Source organism: Rhinopithecus bieti, unplaced genomic scaffold, assembly GCF_001698545.2.
Source record: "Rhinopithecus bieti isolate Rb0 unplaced genomic scaffold, ASM169854v2 scaffold_11933, whole genome shotgun sequence".
In the NCBI taxonomy this organism is placed as follows: Eukaryota; Metazoa; Chordata; class Mammalia; order Primates; family Cercopithecidae; genus Rhinopithecus; species Rhinopithecus bieti.
This window is the reverse complement of record NW_016806995.1, coordinates 1,297,839-1,317,984: the sequence shown is the minus strand read 5'-3', so window position 1 is coordinate 1,317,984 and position 20,146 is coordinate 1,297,839. Positions and strand designations below refer to the sequence as shown.

General features: G+C 45.1%; 1 protein-coding gene across 3 annotated transcripts in view; it reads left to right on the top strand.

The window, feature by feature from the left end:
• Positions 1-20,146, top strand: part of ACACB (acetyl-CoA carboxylase beta) — a 164,481-nt gene that overhangs the window by 50,571 nt on the left and 93,764 nt on the right. For 2 of the 3 annotated variants that reach the window (XM_017879718.1, XM_017879719.1), the window contains 9 exons: positions 343-475; positions 4,319-4,457; positions 9,134-9,243; positions 9,597-9,678; positions 11,420-11,518; positions 13,207-13,316; positions 13,430-13,540; positions 17,017-17,226; positions 17,852-18,022. In XM_017879718.1, coding sequence (XP_017735207.1) covers positions 343-475; positions 4,319-4,457; positions 9,134-9,243; positions 9,597-9,678; positions 11,420-11,518; positions 13,207-13,316; positions 13,430-13,540; positions 17,017-17,226; positions 17,852-18,022 — 1,165 coding nt within the window. Of the gene's footprint in view, positions 1-342; positions 476-4,318; positions 4,458-9,133; positions 9,244-9,596; positions 9,679-11,419; positions 11,519-13,206; positions 13,317-13,429; positions 13,541-17,016; positions 17,227-17,851; positions 18,023-20,146 lie in introns of those variants that run through there. The other variant, XM_017879720.1, reaches the window with a different exon arrangement.

The window sequence follows — 20,146 nt, the reverse complement described above, 5'->3', positions numbered from 1 at the left end:
AAAAAAAAAAAAAAAAAAAAAATTGGCTGGGCTTGGTGGCGCACTTCTGTGATCCCAGCTACCCAAGGAGGTCGAGGCTGCAGTGAGCCGCGATTACACTACTGCATACCAGCCTGGGTGACAGAATGAGATCCTGTCTCAAAAAAAAAAAAAAAAAAAGAGAAGGTGCTTCCTGCCCTTGAGCCTCCTTGTAAATTGCTTCAGGGGCTCTGGAGAGCAAGTGCAAAGCACAGGGGCTCGGGTGCACTTCGGCTTCTCTGCTCCACTGGCTTTATAGGTGCTGAGCTCTGAGTCGCAGGCTTCTTCCGTCATGCACGTCTGCCCCTCATTCTTACTCTGCAGACCGAGCATGTCGGGACTCCACCTGGTGAAGAGGGGACGGGAACACAAGAAGCTGGACCTGCACAGAGACTTTACAGTGGCTTCTCCCGCTGAGTTTGTCACACGCTTTGGCGGGGATCGGGTCATCGAGAAGGTACAGACGGGTCTCGGCACTCTGGGTAGGGTCTGGTTGGGGTGCAGGGGCCCCTCCTCTCAGCTGGAGGTGGGAGATTCAGGTTCAGGCTCAATCTGAATCAATCTGAATCTCTGCCTGCTGCAGAGAGGGGGTGAGGGGGTGAGGGCCACACTCTTGCGACACCCAGTGCTGGGTGCTTGATTTCATGAGCTTTTCACCCTCACAACAGCCCAATGCAACAGGTGCATTGCTCCCATTCACAGATGGGGAGCCTGAGACCTCTGGGTGTGGTCAGGAAGCTCCTGCAAAGGACTCTGGGTGCTTTTGGGAATGGGGCCACTTTCTAGGTTACTGAATGGGAAGCATAAGTCCAGCTGTGCATTCCTGAGGTTCGTAGCTGCTTCGAGGAGAGGAGACAGACTTACTAGAATGGCAGTAAGGAAAGGGAAGTAGCTGAGATTTGCCAGTTCTGAAGGCTTTTCACATTGTCTCCCATACCATCTGCACAAGGCCCTGGGTCATCTGTACTGTTTGATGATCGCTATTGTATTCATGGAGAAACTAGTATTCAGAGATTTGATGTTAGTTGTCCAAGATTAGGTAATTAGTAGGAGGTGGAGCTGGGATTTGAACCCAGGCCAGTTGGGCTATAAGACCTTGTTCTTTTCTATTTTACTGGAGAGCAGGGTCATAATAATAATAACAATCTCAGTGACAGCTGCCATTGATTGATGGCCTGTTCTGGGGTAGGCATTATGTCCCCTGCTTTACATCATTGCATCTTATTTAGCCATTCCCTCAGCCTGGTCAGTGGGTATTGTTTTACAGATGAGGAAACTGAGGCTTAGAGAGGGGAGATTGCTTGCCCAGTGTCAGAGCTGGGCTCCAGAGCTCACACCCTCAACCCAGCACACTAAGTGCAGTATTGAGTGGTAGAGACTCATGCAGGATGCAGGTTCCAAAACCTGGCTGCCACTGGTCGTTTTTTATTTTAGTTTTTTAAGTTATCATTTTTGTAGAGATAGGGTCTCACTCTGTTGCCAAGGCTAAAGTGCAGTGGCACAATCATAGTTTGGCTACAGCCTCAACCTCCTGGGCTCAAGTGATCCTCCTGCCTCAGCCTCCTGAGCAGCTGGGATTGTAGGTGTGCACCACTATGCCTGGCTAGTTTTCTTTTTTGTTTTTCTAGAGATAGGGGTCTCATTATGTTGCCCAGGCCGGTCTTGAACTCCTGAGCTCAAGTGATCTTCCTTCTTTGGCCTCCTAAAGTCTTGGGATTACTAGCATAGCCACCGTGCCATGCCTGGCCTTTGCCAACAGTCTTGATGGTTGAAAATACAGATTCTTCCACCCTGCTCCAGACCCTTGGATTTAAACTCTCCTGGGCGGAGATCCAGAAGCTGCATTGTTGTCACACTCGCCAGGAGACTGTTTTGCACTCAGCCCAGTTGGTGGCTAGTGTGGAATTCTCAGGAGCCCAGAGAGGCTCGGGCGGCCACAGAAGGGCTCAGCCCAGAGCTGTTGTACTTTCTGGCTTAGGAGTTGACCTCGGCTTGCCTTCTCTTGTACACTCCTTGTGGGAAAGCTGCTGCTGTGGGGATTAGAGCCGCAAGCTGGACCGCAGCAGCCTCTCCCCCATGGGACTCCCACATTTGTTGCACTAGAACGTATGGGGCCAAGGGAAACTGTGTGATCCTGGGATCATCAGAGTCCTTCCCTCTTGACCGAGCCTTGCTTTGATAATCGACTGAGAAAGCCGGAGCCCAGCCATTTCATCATGTCTTCCCAAGAGGCATTTTTTGACAGGGTAGAAGAACATTTCACCTGAACCAGAAACCCTGAGGTCAAATTCTAGTGCCGCCACTCATGGGCTGTGAGATCTGAGTTCAGTTTCCCCTTCTGTAAAACAGAGGTGATCACATCCCAACTCTCTAATGAGACTTACCCTTCAGGAACATCTTGAAGATTAGACAGCAATGAAGGAGGCCTTAAAATGATGAAATTGCTATGTAAGTCAAGCTTTGAAGCCATATGCCTAATTTTTTTTTTTTTTAAACAAGAAAACTAAGGGCTGGACATGGTGGCTCACATCTGTAATTTCAGCACTTTTTGGGGGCAAGGCAGGAGGATTGATTGAGCCCAAGAGTTTGAGACCAGCCTGGGCAACATAGCAAGACCCCATCTCTACAAAAAATAAAAAAATTACCTGAGTGTGCTGGTGCATGCCTTTAGTGCCAGCTACTCAGGAGGCTGAGGCAAGATGAACTTGAGGGGTTGAGGCTGCAGTGAACTATGATTGCACTACAGCCTGGATGACAGAGACTGTGTTAGTTTGCTCTCACACTGCTAATAAAGACATACCCAAGACTGGATAATTTATAAAGGAAAAAGGTTTAATTGACTCACAGTTCTGCATGGGTGGGGCGGCCTCAGGAAACTTACAATCATGGTGGAAGGAGAAGCAAACACATCCTTCTTCACAAGGTGGCAGCAAGGAGCAGTACCAAGCAAAAGAGGGAAAGCCCCTTGTAAAACCATCAGATCTCGTGAGAACTCACTCACTATCAGGAGAGCAGCAGCATGGGAGTAACCACCCCCATGATTCAATTACCCCCCACCGGGTCCCTCCCATGACACGTGAGGATTATGGGAACTACAATTCAAGATGAGATTTGGGTGGGCACACAGCCAAGGCATATCAGAGACCCTGTCTCAAAAAAAGAAAACAACAAAAAACAACAAAAAACTAGAGCTTTGGCTTTATTTTTTAGAGACATGGCCAGGAGATTGGCCAGTTGTACCTCTTCATGTGGACATAAAGCTCAGAGAGGGAAGGGGTGTTCTCAAGGCCACACAGCAAGTTCATGATGCAACTGGGAATTGAAATCAGGACTCTTTCTGTTGCTCTCTGCGGTTGGGGACAACCAGCATTGACCACTGTTCCTCCTTACCACATCTAAGACCTTTAGCCTTTAGAATGCACAGCCAGCCATGAAGGCAGTTCAGAGAACAGGTCAGACCGGGGAAAGTTCAAGTCCTCACTCTGCTGTGTGACCTGGGGCGGGTGCATTAGCTCCTCTGAGTTTTAATAGTTTAACCCCCAAATAGAAATAATAGTGAAAGCTCTTTCAAAGGGCTGATGTGAGGATGAAATGAAATAAGGCAGGTAAAACACATTGTGCTGTAAAACATCAAAAAGTGTTAAGGGTAATCACGATTACACCAAAGGAATAAAAAAATTCTTCCCCGGGCTTGGCACAGTGACTCATGCCTGTAATCCCAGATCTTTGGGTGGATGAGGTGGGCAGATCATTTGAGCCCAGCCTGGGTTTGTGTTCGAGTTTGTGCCCAGCCTGGGCAATATGACAAAATCCTGTCTTTGCAAAAACATAAAAAAAATGAGCAGGATGTGGTGGTGTACACTTGTAGTCCCAGCTACTCGGGAGGCTGAGGTGGGAGGATCACTTGAACCTGGAAGGTTGAAGTTACAGTAAGCTGTGACTGCACCACTACACTCTAGCCTGGGTGACAGAGCAAGACTCTGTCTCAAAAAAAATAAATACATAAAATAAAAAATTATATATCTATATATTTCATCCAAACACCCATCCATTCATCTATCCATCCATCCATCCATCCGTTCATCCATCTATTTGATGATCCATTCATGTGGCTGACAGAATTTGAGCTCCTGCTCTGTGCTGGGATGTGTGCCATGGAAATGCATAAAAATACCAAGAGGAATGCTGTGTCGCAGGGGCTGCAGGAGGCTCTGCAGCTGAGAGGTGGACTCAGGGTAGCACGTGGCCCCCAGCACAGGTAGATGTGCATCTTCAGCTCCTTCCTTGTCTTCCCGTGCAGGTGCTTATTGCCAACAACGGGATTGCCGCTGTGAAGTGCATGCGCTCCATCCGCAGGTGGGCCTATGAGATGTTCCGCAACGAGCGGGCCATCCGGTTTGTTGTGATGGTGACCCCTGAGGACCTTAAGGCCAACGCAGGTACCTGGGCCTTGACCCTCTCCTCCCGCCACGCCCCATCCTTGCCTGCCCTCGCCTCCTTCCCCTGTGTCTAGGCAAGTCCATCCTGGACTCCAGATGGTCAGGACCTCTCATGAGTCTGTATTTATTTGTCCTTCCTTCTTTATTTAATTAAAACGTCTGCTGACATCAAGAACGACTGTGCCTTACAAAAATGCAAATGGTTAACATGCAGAGGAAATTGGATCTTTGAGAAATGTCTGTGTTCTAGCAGATTGGGGGCTGTTTCTGCTGGTGTTTTCCTGCAGGTGGATGTAATTGTATTTCAATCACTTGTTCATTCTTCTGTTCATTTGCCTGAGTTTTTTATGATGAATCATTCTGTAAACAACTGTTGGATGATTTACTTTTTTCCTGAACATTCTTATCCTTTTATAGGCCTTACTCCCCACAGCAGCCAAAGTGACCTTTTAGAAACATAACTTATTCTGCTGTGTTTTCTGAAGGTTGTTAAAATCAAAAACCTTGGCCAGAGTGGTGGCTCGTGCCTGTAATCCCAGCACTTTGGGAGGCTGAGGCGGGAGGATTGCTTGAGTCCTTGAGTTCAAGAGGAGCCCAGGCAACATAAGACCCTGTATCTACAAAAAATAAAAATAAAAAAATAACTGGGTACAGTGGCACGCACCTGTAGTCTCAGCTACTCAGGAAGCTGAGGTGGGAGGATCAGCCCAGGGGGTCTAAGCTATAGTGAGCTGTGATTACACCACTGCATTCCAGCCTGGGAAACAGACGGAGACTCTGTCTCAAATAAAACAACATAAACCTAAAAGCATAACTAAGATCCGAGCACAGTGGCTCACACCTGTAATCCCAGCGCTTTGGGAGGCCAAGATGGGTGAATCACTTGAGGCCAGGAATTTTGAGACCAGCCTGCCTATCTCTACTAAAAATACCTCCAAAAAATTAGCCAGGCATGGTGGCAGGTGCCTGTAGTCCCAGCTATTCAGGAGGCTGAGGCAGGAGAATTGCTTGAACCCAGGAGGTGGAGGTTGCGGTGGGCTGAGATCACTCCACTGTATTCCAGCCTGGGCGACAGAGCAAGACTATCTCAAAAAAAAAAAAAAAGCAAAACAAAAACCAACATAAGTCAGGTCTTCAGGTCTTTTCGTGCTTCTTCTTAAAATGCATCAGAGGCTGTGTGCTCTTCCCAGTAGTAGCAACCTCAGCACCATCCCCTAAGCCTTCCTGCCCCAAGCTCTGCACGGACATGGCCTCATTTGTTACTTATAGCTCTGTTTTACAGATGGCACAGTCGAGGCACAGGGATGTAAATTTATCACTTGTCCAGGGTCACACAACCGTCATGTGATGCAGGTGGGATGGGAACCCTGGTCTGAGTTCAGAGCATTATCCAGTGGGTCCTCCCATCTTGGTTAGTCTAAAATTCAAGATTCTTACCCAGTCCCATAAGTCCCCTCCTGACTCCATCTCGAACCTCTCGCCCTCCATCAGCCAGGTACCAGTCACGCTGGCCTCTGGCGGCTCCTGGGCCTGTTGCAGAGTCTTGGTACCTGCTGGATCCTCTATTGAAGGTGCTTCTCCCAGAGCCCTTTGTGTAGTGGACTCCCTCCCCACCCAGTCTGTAGGTCTCACCATGATCCTTGCATCTCTCTCAGAGAACCTCATTTATTTTCTTCCCAGCACTGACCTGAGTCTGTAGTTATTGTGTTTATTTTCTTGTTTATCTTCTCCAACATAAAAGAAAAACTGGATGAGGACCAGGAAGCGTGTCTGGCTGCTCCCTTCATCATCTCTGGAATCTCCCCATTGGCCAACATTTCTGTGTTTGATAAACATAGGAGGCAGGCAGGCCGGAAGGAACAGCTCTGGGGTTTCTTTCTGTGTTTGCATATAAAGTGCCACAATCTTCAATTTCAGGATCGTAGCAAATTTCATCGTACAGATGTCCCAACCCCTGTGTTTGGATTGAGTCTAACTTTTCCTAGTCCGAAACACCGCTCAGTGGCTGTTATCTGACTTTGGCCTCATTGATGTGTGGGTTTTTGTCTGTTGTTTTTTTTTTGAGATGGAGTCTTGCTCTGTTGCCCAGGCTGGAGTGCAGTGGTGTGATCTTGGCTCACTGCAGCCTCCACCTCCCGGGTTCAAGCAATTCTTGTGCCTCAGCCTCCCAAGTAGCTGGGACTTCAGGCGTGCACCACCATGACCGGCTAATTTTTGTATTTTTAGTGGAGACAGAGTTTCACCATGTTGGCCAGGCTAGTCTTGAACTCCTGACTTCTGGTGATCTGCCCGCCTCAGCCTTCTAAAGTGCTGAGATTATAGGTGTCAGCCATTGCGCCCAGCCAACATGTGGTTTTTTTAAGGACATATTCTTAGATGTGGAATTTCTGGCTTAAAGAGCGTATTTTAAAATCAAAATATTGCATTATGTTCAGCCTTAAAAAGGAAGGAAATCCCGTCATGTGTTACAACATGGATGAACCTTGAGGACATTGTGCTGTGCTGGTCCCAAAAAGTGAAATAAACCAGTCACAAAAAGACAAATACTGCATGATTCCATGTATAAAGGGTAACTAGAGTAGTGCAATTTATAGAGAGAGCGAGAGAGAGTGTATATCGTTGGTTGCCAAGGACTTCAGGGAGGGAGAAAAAGGGAGTTGTTGATGAGTATAGAGTTTCAGATTCATAAAATGAAAAAGTTCTGGACATCTGTTTCATGATATAAATATACTTCACTATTGAACTGTACACTCAAAAATGGTTAAGATAGTAAATTTTACGGTTTTTTTTTTTTTTTTTTACCATAATTTAAAACTCTGATTGTATTTTTGTTTGTTTGTTTGTTTGGGGTTTTTTTTGAGACAGGGTCTTGCTCTGTCGCCCAGGCTGGAGTGCAGTGACATCATCACAGCTCACTATAGCGTCGAACTTTGAGGCTCAAATGATCCTCCTGCCTCAGCCTCCCAAATAGCCGGGACTATAGGCATGCACCACCATTCCTGGCTACTTTTTTTGGATTTTTTTTTTTTTTTTTCTAGAGATAAGGTCTCCCTTTATTGCCCAAACTGATCTTGCATTCCTGGCCTCAAGCAATCCTCCTGCCTCGGCCTCCCAAAGTGCTGGGATGATAGGTGTGCACCACTGCGCCCAGCCCTATTGTATTATTTAATGGCAAAACAATATTAAGATAAACTTTAAATAGGAAATATTTTTAAAAACCCACCTCTAATCCCACTCTGTTGACAGATTACTTCCTTTGTCCTTCATTCCCTTACAGGCCTTCCAGGCCTTGTCCAGAGACACATCTGTTTCACGTAATTAAAATCATATTTCATTTTCTTTAAATTTTTTTCCTTTTTTTTTTTTTTTTTTTTTTAAATGAGACGGAGTCTTGTTCCATCACCCAGGCTGGAGTGCAGTGGCGTGATCTCAGCTCACTGCAACCTCCACCTCCTGGGTTCAAGCAATTCGCCCACCTCAGCCTCCCAAGTACTTTGCATTACAGGTGCCTACCACCATGCCCAGCTAATTTTTGTATTTTTAGTAGAGACAGGATTTCACCATGTTGACCAGGCTGGTTTTGAACTTCTGGGCTCAGGCGATCTGCCTGCCTCAGCCTCCTAAAGTGCGGGATTATAGGCATGAGCCACCATGACCAGCCTTCTCTTTACATTTTCTTTTCTTTTCTTTTTTTTTTTTTTTGAGACGGAGTCTTGCTTTGTCACCCAGGCTGGAGTGCAGTGGCCAGATCTCAGCTCACTGCAAGCTCCTCCACCTCCTGGGTTCATGCCATTCTCCTGCCTCAGCCTCCTGAGTAGCTGGGACTATAGGTGCCCGCCACCTCGCCCAGCTAGTTTTTTGTTGTTGTTGTTGTATTTTTTAGTAGAGACAGGGTTTCACCGTGTTAGCCAGGATGGTCTCCATCTCCTGACCTCGTGATCCGCTCATCTCGGCCTCCCAAAGTGCTGGGATTACAGGCTTGAGCCCCCGCGCCCGGCCCTCTTTACATTTTCATATATATNTTACAGGTGCCTACCACCATGCCCAGCTAATTTTTGTATTTTTAGTAGAGACAGGATTTCACCACGTTGACCAGGCTGGTTTTGAACTTCTGGGCTCAGGCGATCTGCCTGCCTCAGCCTCCTAAAGTGCGGGATTATAGGCATGAGCCACCATGACCAGCCTTCTCTTTACATTTTCTTTTCTTTTCTTTTTTTTTTTTTTTTGAGACGGAGTCTTGCTTTGTCACCCAGGCTGGAGTGCAGTGGCCAGATCTCAGCTCACTGCAAGCTCCTCCACCTCCTGGGTTCATGCCATTCTCCTGCCTCAGCCTCCTGAGTAGCTGGGACTATAGGTGCCCGCCACCTCGCCCAGCTAGTTTTTTGTTGTTGTTGTTGTATTTTTTAGTAGAGACAGGGTTTCACCGTGTTAGCCAGGATGGTCTCCATCTCCTGACCTCGTGATCCGCTCATCTCGGCCTCCCAAAGTGCTGGGATTACAGGCTTGAGCCCCCGCGCCCGGCCCTCTTTACATTTTCATATATATTTGTCCGTTGTTGCCATAGAAGTCTGCATGGTTCTGCTTTCCATGGCTGTACACAGTCACATCTTGTAATGTTCTGCCATTGACGTCCGTCTGTCAGCAGTTCCTTTCTTCTCACTCCCATTTAATTTCAGAGTACATCAAGATGGCGGATCAGTACGTCCCCGTCCCAGGAGGGCCTAATAACAACAACTATGCCAACGTGGAGCTGATTGTGGACATTGCCAAGAGAATCCCTGTGCAGGTAGATGGACCAGGGTGCCTGAGCATGGTCCCTGAGTGTGGGTTGATGCCCCTTGGTTCTAGTTCAATTCCACAGTTCACAAGGGGCAGAGGGTCCAGGTCCCACAAGGCTCCAAATTCCTGGGCTGATATAACAGAAAAGAGTGTTCAAGTGATGCAAAGCACATTCTTTTTTTAAAAAAATTTTATAAACAGGATCTCGCCATGTTGGCCAGGCTGGTCTTGAACTCCTGGGCTCAAGTGATCCTGCCTCGGCCTCCCAAAGTGCTGGGGTTACAGGTGTGAGTTACTGTGCCCAGCTGGGAGGTATGTTCTTGAAGGAAGATTGTTGCTCACCCCTTTCTATGTTTGCAGGCGGTGTGGGCTGGCTGGGGCCATGCTTCCGAAAACCCTAAACTTCCGGAGCTGCTGTGCAAGAATGGAGTTGCTTTCTTAGGTAGAGTGTGTCCCCATCGGATACATGGGAATTGGGGCGTTGCTGGGACATTCTGCTGGGTCTGACCCACTTTCTACTCCTGTCCTGTAAAGCGGAGGTCCCTTTGATTTCCCACGTCGTACTTTCATTGTGAGGAGTGAGTGAGTCCCAGGGTGGAAGGGCACACAGCTAATCTGCCAAGTCATGGAATTAGGAACTGCCCGCTTTTCAAAGGAAGACACACAGGCAGCCAACAAGCATATGAAAAAAAAGCTCAACATCACTGATCATTAGAGAAAGGCGAGTCAAAACCACAGTGAGATACCATTTCTTGGCAGATTCTGATGAGATTGTGGAGAAAAGGGAATGCTTATGCACTGTTGGTGGGAGTGTAAACTAGTTCAACCATTGTGGAAAGCATATGGCAATTCCTCAAAAAGCCAAAAATAGAACTACCAGCAATCCTGTTACTGGGTATATGCCCAGAGGAATATAAAATCATTCGACCATAAAGACACATGAACATGAACGTTTATTGCAGCACTATTCACAATAGCAAAGGCATGGGATCAACCTAAATGCCCGTCAATGACAGATTGGATAAAGCAAATGTGGTACATATACACCATCTAATACTACACAGCCATCAAAAATACTGAGATTATGTCTTTTGCGGGAACATGGATGGAGCCGTTATCCTTAGCAAACTAACACAAGAACAGAAAACCAAATATTACGTGTTCTCACTTGTAAGTGGGAGCTAAATGATGAGAATACATGGACACAAAGAGGGCAACAGCAGACACTACTTGAGGGTGAAAGGCGGGAGGAGGGAGAAAAGCAGAAAATAACTATTGGGTACTAGGCTTAGTACCTGGGTGATGAAATAATCTGTACCACAAACCCCTGTGACATGAGTTTATGTGTGTAACAAATTTGCGCATGTAATTATATCCATGTCCTTGTGTAGTTTAGGGGAATCATTTACTATCATGTAATACATCCCTGCTTCTCCTTACCTGTGGGTCTGAAAACAGTCTTGCCCAAATGTGAAGCAGCTCAGTGCAGATCAATACCTGATGTTCACCTGAGGCGCAGCTGGGAGTCCCATGCCCATTGACGTTTTCTTTGTCTGTGGGCTCTGAGTACATACGGGCATCTGTCCTGTCTGACAGTCACCCAGGACTCTCATTATCAGTCTTAATTCCTCTGGAGGTTGATGATCCAGCCCACTGGACAAATGCAGCCCATGGCTTGCCTTTGTAAATAAACTTTTATTAAAACATGGTCTTGCTCATTCATTTATGTGTTGCCTATGGCTGCTTTCACCCTACACTGGCAAAGTTGAGTCATTGTGACAGAGACCTGCAGGCTCGCAAAACTGAAAATATTTCCCATCTGGCTCTTTATAGAAAGAGTTTGCTAACCTATGGTCCAGCTCTTTGAGCTCCTAGCTTACCTCTTTGATCTAGCTTTCTGCCTTCCCCCCAAAGTGTATTTTGTGTATGTCACTGTAGTCTAGGTTGTAACTCACAACAGGTTTACAATCCACATGTGTTGAAAGTTGACTGATGCAATAGCAGACTAACAGATTTTTTCCTTCCCTGACATGAGGTTAAGCTCCTTGAGAGCTGGGACCAGAGAATTTTCTCTGTCATCTTCTCCTCACCTGGCCCCACCACCATGCACTCGGTTGGCACTCAGCCTCGAGGGTCTTGTGACTGACCAGATTCTGCTTCCCTTCTTGTCCCCAACTCTTCAGGCCCTCCCAGTGAGGCCATGTGGGCCTTAGGAGATAAGATCGCCTCCACCATCGTCGCCCAGACGCTGCAGGTCCCAACCCTGCCCTGGAGTGGAAGCGGTAAGGGACCCCGAACTTCCCTCTGGGGGAGCTTCTCAGCCCAGTCTTGGTAATGTGAACAATCAGGGTGACAGAAGTATGCTTGTAACAATTCTTTCTGTTACAAATGTTACTTACTTTTGTTTTTTAGTCACTAGCAAAATATTTTAAAATTTTAAGTTAGTAAACAAGTGGTACAATTTATTGTAGGCAATTTAGAAAATACAAGAGGTACAAAAAAGAAATGGAAATCATTCATAATCCTATGACCCAGTGCTGAACATGTATTATACTGTGGGTATCTACCTTTCCAACATTTTTCTTGGCATATTATTAAAAAAAAAAAAAAAAAAAGACAAATCTTGGCCAGTGGCTCATGTCTGTAATCCCAGTGCTTTAAGAGGCTGAGGGAGGAGGATCACTTGAAGCCAGGAGTTCAAGACCAGCCTGGGCAATAGAGCAAGACCCCATCTCTAGACAAAGTAAAAAAAAAAAAAAAAATTAACTGGTTGTGGTGGTGCATGCCTGTAGTCCCAACTACTCAGGAGGCTGAGGCAGGAGGATGGCTTGAGCTTAGGAGGTTGAGGTTACAGTGAACTATGATGGCACCACTGCACTCCAGCCTGGGTGATAAAACCCTGTCTTTAAAAGGAAGCAACAACCCATCTTACATTCCCTAGTTTGTGACTTTTTTTTCCCCACTAATGAATATCTTTCTATGTGAAAAATATACTTTATGCCATTTAAGATGCCTGCATAGGATTATTATGTCTTACGGATGTATCATAATTGACTTAACAGTCCTCATAGTTAAATAATTTAGATTGTTTCCAATTTATTTTTTCTAATTTAAAAAATATTCAAAGGAATGGAGTTTTGATAATCTTACAGCTAAATTTATGTGTGCATTTTAATAATTTTCTTAGGATAAATTCCTAACAGTGGAATTTCTAGGACAAATTAAAAAATAAGTAGGACAGTCTCAGAAGTTTCCTATTAAATTTGATTTTTTTTCCCCCTAAAAGTTGAATTTTAAATTTGGGATGGAAAATTTACTTTCATTTGTTAAATCTTTGCATGGTTTTGGTAAATAATTATTCACATATAAATGATTCCATAAGGTAGAATTGGGATTTTTTTTGGATTTAGATTAATATGGCTGTTGTTGGTAGACTCAGTCTGAGTTTCTTTCCTTTTTTGTTGTTGTGTTTTTGAGACAGGGTCTCACTCTGTCACCCAGGCTAGACTCTAGTGGCATGATCATGGCTCACTGCAGTCTTGACCTCCTGGGCTCAAGTGATCCTCCTGCATCAGCCTCTCCAGTAGCTGGGGCTACAGGCCCATGCCACCATGCCTGGCTAATTATAAACATTTTTTTGTAAAGACAAGGTCTCACTATGTTGCCAGGGTTGGTCTTAAGCTCCTGGGTTCAAGCGGTCCCCCCACCTCAGCCTCCCAAAGTGCTGGGATTATAGGCATGAGCCACCGTGCCTGGCAGTTAGTTTCTTAAGCTTGATTTCTCATTCAAGGTTGGGTTAGTTCTTGAGGAAATGAAAAGCCATTGTGAGAAGCTGAAGGGAGTGTCTGTATTCCACTGGTCCAGAAGCCCAGGTCTAGCACTACGTCAGGAGGGAGAGGCCCTGTGGTTTCTGGGTTGTGTGTGTTTCTCCTGGATTTGGGAGGAATCAGCTTTCTTTGTGACTCTCCAGGCCTGACAGTGGAGTGGACAGAAGATGATCTGCAGCAGGGAAAAATAATCAGTGTCCCAGAAGATGTTTATGACCAGGGTTGTGTGAAAGACGTAGATGAGGGCTTGGAGGTAAATGCAGAGCCTGCGGGGGCCAGGGGGGCCAGAACCGAACTGCCTCTGTCCTGGTAGCGGTTGGCAACTGGCTAACCTCTAAAGAGGTCTGTTTGTCCCTTTGCATCCAGGCAGCAGAAAAAATTGGTTTTCCATTGATGATCAAAGCTTCTGAAGGTGGCGGAGGGAAGGGAATCCGGAAGGCTGAGAGTGCGGAGGACTTCCCGATCCTTTTCAGACAAGTGAGCAGTTCTTGCTGTGTCTTTTTGCATCTGTCTTTGGGAATTGTTTGTGGGCTGCCAGATTATTTCTCTTAGCATTATTCTGTGACTGTCAAGAAGACATTTGTAGGAGCTGGAGGTATTGTTGTATCGTATTTTGCAACAAATGCATACATTTTTACTCAGAAAAGCCCATGGTTTTGTGTTGATCTTGACAGCATTTTTTAGGTAGTTCAAGTCTATAAATCAGGGTATCTAGAAATGATTTCAGAGATACAGGATCAAAATAGCTGTTTGTGACAATGTTGGCCTATAGAGGAATGGCGTATTTTATAAATTTTAGTACTCTTAGTATTTCTAATGTTTGTAGATGATCTATTTTATTTTATTTTTGAGACAGAGTCTCACTCTGTCATCCAGGCTGGAGTGCAGTGGCATGATCTCAGCTCACTGCAACCTCTGCCTCCCAGGTTCAAGCGATTCTAGTGCCTCAGCCTCCCGAGTAGCTGGGATTACAGGCGTGTGCCACCTCACACAGCTCATTTTTGTCTTTTTAGTAGAGACAGAGTTTTACTATGTTGGCTGGACTGGTCTCAAACTCTTGGCCTTGAGTGATCCGCCCACCTTGGCATCCCAAAGTGCTGGGATTACAGGTGTGATCCACTGCGCCCTGCCTGATCAATTTTAACTGTAGGAACAAATGGCATATTTACTTACTTACTGGTAGCTAGTTTTCTTCTTTTAAAACCTTATGTCTGTTACTAGCAATGTTTAGAAAACATTTATACTGACAATCTTCCCATTCTTAAAGCTAACTATTTTAATATTTCTAGGTTTTCTTCTAGACCTTCTTCATATGTATATTTTAAAGAACTGTATTCAGTCTACACAAAATTTTGTTCTGCATTTAAAATATTTCAAATTGTAGATCATGAATATTATTATGTTATTCCAGCCCTGGCAATTATTTTGATGATTACTCAATATTTTATGTGTGGCTCTAGCCTTATTTATGAAACCTTTCCTTTTTTGTTAAATGTTTAGCTTATTTCCACTTTGTTATGAATAATAATACTATAGTATAATATGATATTTAGTACTATAAATAACACTTAGCTATTTTTTTTCCTCTTCTGAATTTTTTTCTTGAATAAAGACTTGGGGAGAAAGAGTTAAATAGCATGCACTTTACATGCACTTCCATTCTTCTTTTTTTTTTTTTTTTTGAGAGAGTCTTGCTGTGTCGCCCAGGCTAGAGTGTGGTGGCACGATCTCTGCCTACTGCAAGCTCTGCCTCCTGGGTTCATGCCATTCTCCTGCCTCAGCCTCCTGAGTAGCTGGGACTACAGGCACCCGCCACCATGCCCGGCTAATTTTTTGTATGTTTAGTAGAGACAGGGTTTCACCATGTTAGCCAGGATGATCTCGATCTTCTGACCTCGTGGTCCGCCCGCCTCGGCCTCCCAAAGGGCTGGGATTACAGGCATGAGCCACCGCACCCGGCCTTTACATGTGCTTTCAAACACATATCAGTACATTGCTTTCTAGGAGTTTTACTGATTATACCACTCTTGGTATAATACGTGAGTGTTGTATAAAGCAGCAGTTTCACTACCATTGTATCTCTGTTGGAGTATACAGGTGTTTTGGGGATTTGGGTAGGGGGAAGAATTGATATTAAAAGGCAAGTTGCAGCAGCAGTACAAAAAGTTCATGTCTATCCATCACCCAGTTTCACTCGTTAATATTTTCTTTTTTTTTTTTTTTTTTTTTTTTTTTTTGAGACGGAGTCTTGCTCTGTCGCCCAGGCTGGAGTGTAGTGGCTGGATCTCAGCTCACTGCAAGCTCCGCCTCCCGGGTTTACGCCATTCTCCTGCCTCAGCCTCCCGAGTAGCTGGGACTACAAGCGCCCGCCACCTCGCCCGGCTAGTTTTTTTATATTTTTTTTAGTAGAGACGGGGTTTCACCGTGTTAGCCAGGATGGTCTCGATCTCCTGACCTTGTGATCCTCCCGTCTCGGCCTCCCAAAGTGCTGGGATTACAGGCTTGAGCCACCGCGCCCGGCCAATATTTTTCATATAACTTTGCAACTAAGAGATTAACATGGGCACTTTTCTGTTCAGTAAACTCCAGACTAGATTGAATTTCATCAGTTTTTGCACTAATGTCCTTTTCCTGTTGCAGGATTCATTCCTGGATTCCATATTGCATTAGAGGTCATACAGATTTTAAAGCTTTTTTGTTTTTTAAAAATAGACTTTATTTATTAGAGCAGTTTTAGGGTCACAGCAAAATGGAGCAGAAAGAATAGAGAGTTCCCACATACCCCAGGCCCTCATGTGCACACAGACCCCCAAGCTTTTTTATTTTACTTACATGAGTGCACTATGAATATCTTCGTCATGTAGAGAGTCAATCAAGTTAGCAACGTGTTAAGAATAAAAAAGGAAAAACCCTTTTCCCCATCACCTTCCAACTTTCCTTTCTCAGATGTAACCACTGTTAGCAGCTGCCAGGGGGATCTCTTTTCAGCACTGTCACTGTATATACTTTTACATAGACATTCATACAGTTGTTTTATTATTTTTTGCATGAGTTCATCCTATACATTATTGCAAATTACTTTTTTTAAACTTAATTTGTCTTAGAAATCATTGTGCGTGAATACTTTTCACATTGTCTTTAAGAATCTCTAGAAGACGTGCCTATAAAACAATGCCTTTCAGCTCTTAACAGGATGAAGTAAGTTTGTCCTTAGATTCCACCTGGGAGAGCTAGCTGAGAAAGTGCAGTAAGTGGAAGAAAAAGACAACCACAGATTAGTATGTTTTGGTCCCATTTTCATTCAAAGAAGCTTTCTCTGTATGTGTCGCTATATGCATAGAAGAAAGCCAGTTTGGACACCAAACTCTTAACAATACATTATCTTTAGGGGATGTGATTGTGGGGAGATTTTACCATTTCACAAAGTTTGACTTAAAAAGAGAATATGTTGGCAGGTAGTGACTATCTGGGGCTGGTGGTGCAGATGATAAAGGAATTTCCCAAAACAATATTAGGTAAAGAAAGGCAGATTTATTGGAGGAAGTATGAAAATATGTTGCAAGATTGCAACAGGCAGCACAGCTGAGAAGGGGCTGGCTGCAAAGAGGCAAGGGCTGGTGGGAGGTTTTATAGGGTGGTGCTGGAGGAGGGGCTATGAGGTTATGTCCTGGGATTGTTTGTGATTAGTCATCTCTTAAAGCAGTTGTTCATTGTTCTTCCCCACCTGGGGCCCTCCGCCACCTGGGGCCCCTTTCTCATTGTCACTTATTGTGGAGTCAGGCCTCCACAGAATATTATGTCTTTGAGACAACAAAAGTAAAAGACCAGCAGAGTCCTGGATGAGTACCCTAAACACATCACTGCCTTTGTTTTATGTTCTCTCCTGAGAACTTCCAGAAGCTTCCAGAGCTGGTTTCCCCATGAAGATCAGGCTGCTCTGCTTCCCCTGACAGGTACAGAGTGAGATCCCAGGCTCACCCATCTTTCTCATGAAGCTGGCCCAGCACGCCCGTCACCTGGAAGTTCAGATCCTCGCCGACCAGTATGGGAATGCTGTGTCTCTGTTTGGTCGCGACTGCTCCATCCAGCGGCGGCATCAGAAGATTGTTGAGGAAGCACCGGCCACCATCGCCCCGCTGGCCATATTCGAGTTCATGGAGCAGGTACACTTCTTAAAGCCCAGGGGGCAGCTTCAGAGAGAGCCGTCTCAGCTCAGAGTCAGGAAGAACTTTCTACGGTCAGTGTGGCCGGATGGTGGCATGGGTGCCTAACAGGAGGGAGGAGGGCCCATTCCAGAGGTGATTTCAGCATCACACAGGTTTATTGGATTAGCCCGTCTGTGAACTCCCCAAATATTTCTTTTCTTTTTTGAGACAGAGTCTCACTGTGTCCAGTCTCCAGGGTGGAGTGCAGTGGTGCGATGATAGTTCACAGCAGCCTGTAACTCCTGGGCTCAAGTGATCCTCCCACCTCAGCCTCCCGAGTAGCTGGGACTACAGGAATATGTCACCATGTCTGGCTAATTTAAAAAAAACATTTTTTTGTAGAGACAGAGTCTTGCTATGTTGCCCAGGCTGTCCTTGAACTCCTGGCCTCAAGTGATCCTCCCATCTTGGCCTCCTTAAGTTCTGGGGTGACAGGCATGAGCCACCACACCTGGCCAGTCCCAAAATATTTCACACATAGCAGCTGCTGAGTCTGCATTTGGTGAAGGAACTGATAGTCACCATTTACAGTTCCCTGAAAAGACCTCTGGAACCCTCTTGGCCTCTTTCTGTTTCTTCACAGTGTGCCGTCCGCCTGGCCAAGACCGTGGGCTATGTGAGTGCAGGGACAGTGGAATACCTCTACAGCCAGGACGGCAGCTTCCACTTCTTGGAGCTGAATCCTCGCTTGCAGGTGGAACATCCCTGCACGGAAATGATCGCTGATGTCAATCTGCCGGCCGCCCAGCTACAGGTGAGAAAATGGGCTCGGGGCCTTGGGACTTCTCCGCCCTGGGTCGGGGGTCCATGTGCTGCTCCCATTAGTCCATCGCGCCCATCTCTTGGCTGACTGTCCCAGGGGAATGACTGGCCAAAGAGCACTTTGAGAAATCTGTAAAAGCTACAGTTCTCCCTGGGAAAATATCTTTTATACAATTTCAGGGCATTCATAGACCTAGAGAAATGTTTCTTTACCTTTTTATCATTATCACTCCCTGCAAGGATTTTATATCCTAATCCCTGTCTAGTGAAATTTTAATATCACAGATATACCACATATCCGTTTGGATATTGTAGATGTATCTATGCTTTATTCATGAAAAGAGTGAGTTTTTTTCACTCCCAAGAACAAATATTTGTCTCTTCAGAGGCAGTATCACCCCTGTTAAGAATATGTGACCCAGAGTTATAAACTCTTGGGTTAAAGGGAACTCTAAATTTTTTTTTATTTTTAATTTTATAGTAAGTATATATATTTACAGGGTGCAAGAGATTTTGTTTTGTTTTGTTTTTTTGACACGGAGTCTTGCTCTGTCGCCCAGGCTAGAGTGCAATGGCACAATCTCGGCTCACTGCAGCCTCCACCTCCCAGGCATGCAATGTGTAATAATCACATCAGAGTAAATGGGTATCCATCCCCCTCCAGCATTTATCCTTTCTTTGTGTTATGGTGTTATGAATATTCCAATTATACTCTTTTAATTTTAAAATGTACAATAAATAATTGTTGACTGTAGTCGCCCTGTTGTGCTATATCAAATACTAGGCCGTATTCATTCTATTAATCACTACATTTTTGCACCCATTAACCATCCTCGCCTTCCATGCCCCTATCTCTTCCTTTCCAGCCTCTGGTAGCCATCATTCTACTCTCTGTGTCTGAGTTCCGTTGTTTTAATTTTTAGCTCCCACAAGTGAGTGAGAACATGCAAAGTTTGTTTTTCTGTGCATGGCTCATTTCATTTAACATAATGTTCTCCAGTTCCATCCACGTTGTTGCAAATCATGGTCTCATTATTTTTTCATGTCTGAATAGTATTCCATTGTGTGAAGGTACCACATTAGCTTTTTTCTTTCTTTCTTTTTTTTGAAATGGAGTCTCGCTGTGTTGCCGAGGCTGGAGTGTAGTGGTGTGATCTCAGCTCACTGCAACCTCCACCTCCTGGGTTCAAGCAATTATCCTGCGTCAGCCTCCCTAGTAGTTGGGATTACAGATGCACACCACCATGCCCAGCTAATTTTTGCATTTTTGGTAGAGATGGGGTTTCACCATATTGGCCAGGCTGGTCTCAAATTCCTGACCTCAGATGATCCACCCGCCTCAGCCTCCCAAAGTGCTGGGATTACAGGCATGAGCCACTGTGCCCAGCCTGTACCACATTTTCTTTATCCAATCATCTGTTGATGGACATTTAGGTTGATTCCAAATCTTGGCTATTGTGAATAGTGCTACAGTAAACATGGGAGTACAGATATCTCTTTGATATACTGATTTCCTTCCTTTTCAGTATATTTTTAGCAGTAGGATTGCTAGATTGTTTGGTGGTTCTGCTTCTAGTTTTTTTTTTTTATTATTATTATGCTTTAAGTTCTCGGGTACATGTGCACAACGTGCAGGTTTGTTACATATGTATACATGTGCCATGTTGGTGTGCTGTACCCATTAACTCGTCATTTACATTAGGTGTATCTCCTAATGCTATCCCTACCCCTGTCCCCTCCCCACAATAGGCCCCAGTGTGTGATGTTCCCCTTCCTGTGTCCAAGTGATCTCATTGTTCAGTTCCCACCTATGAGTGAGAACATGCGGTGTTTGGTTTTCTGTTCTTGCGATAGTTTGCTGAGAATGATGGTTTCCAGCTGCATCCATGTCCCTACAAAGGACACAGACTCATCCTTTTTTATGGCTGCATAGTATTCCACAGTGTATATGTGCCACATTTTCTTAATCCAGTCTGTCACTGATGGACATTTGGGTTGATTCCGAGTCTTTGCCATTGTGAATAGTGCTGCAATAAACATATGTGTGCATGTGTCTTTATAGCAGCATGATTTATAATCCTTTGGGTATATACCCAGTAATGGGATGGCTGGGTCA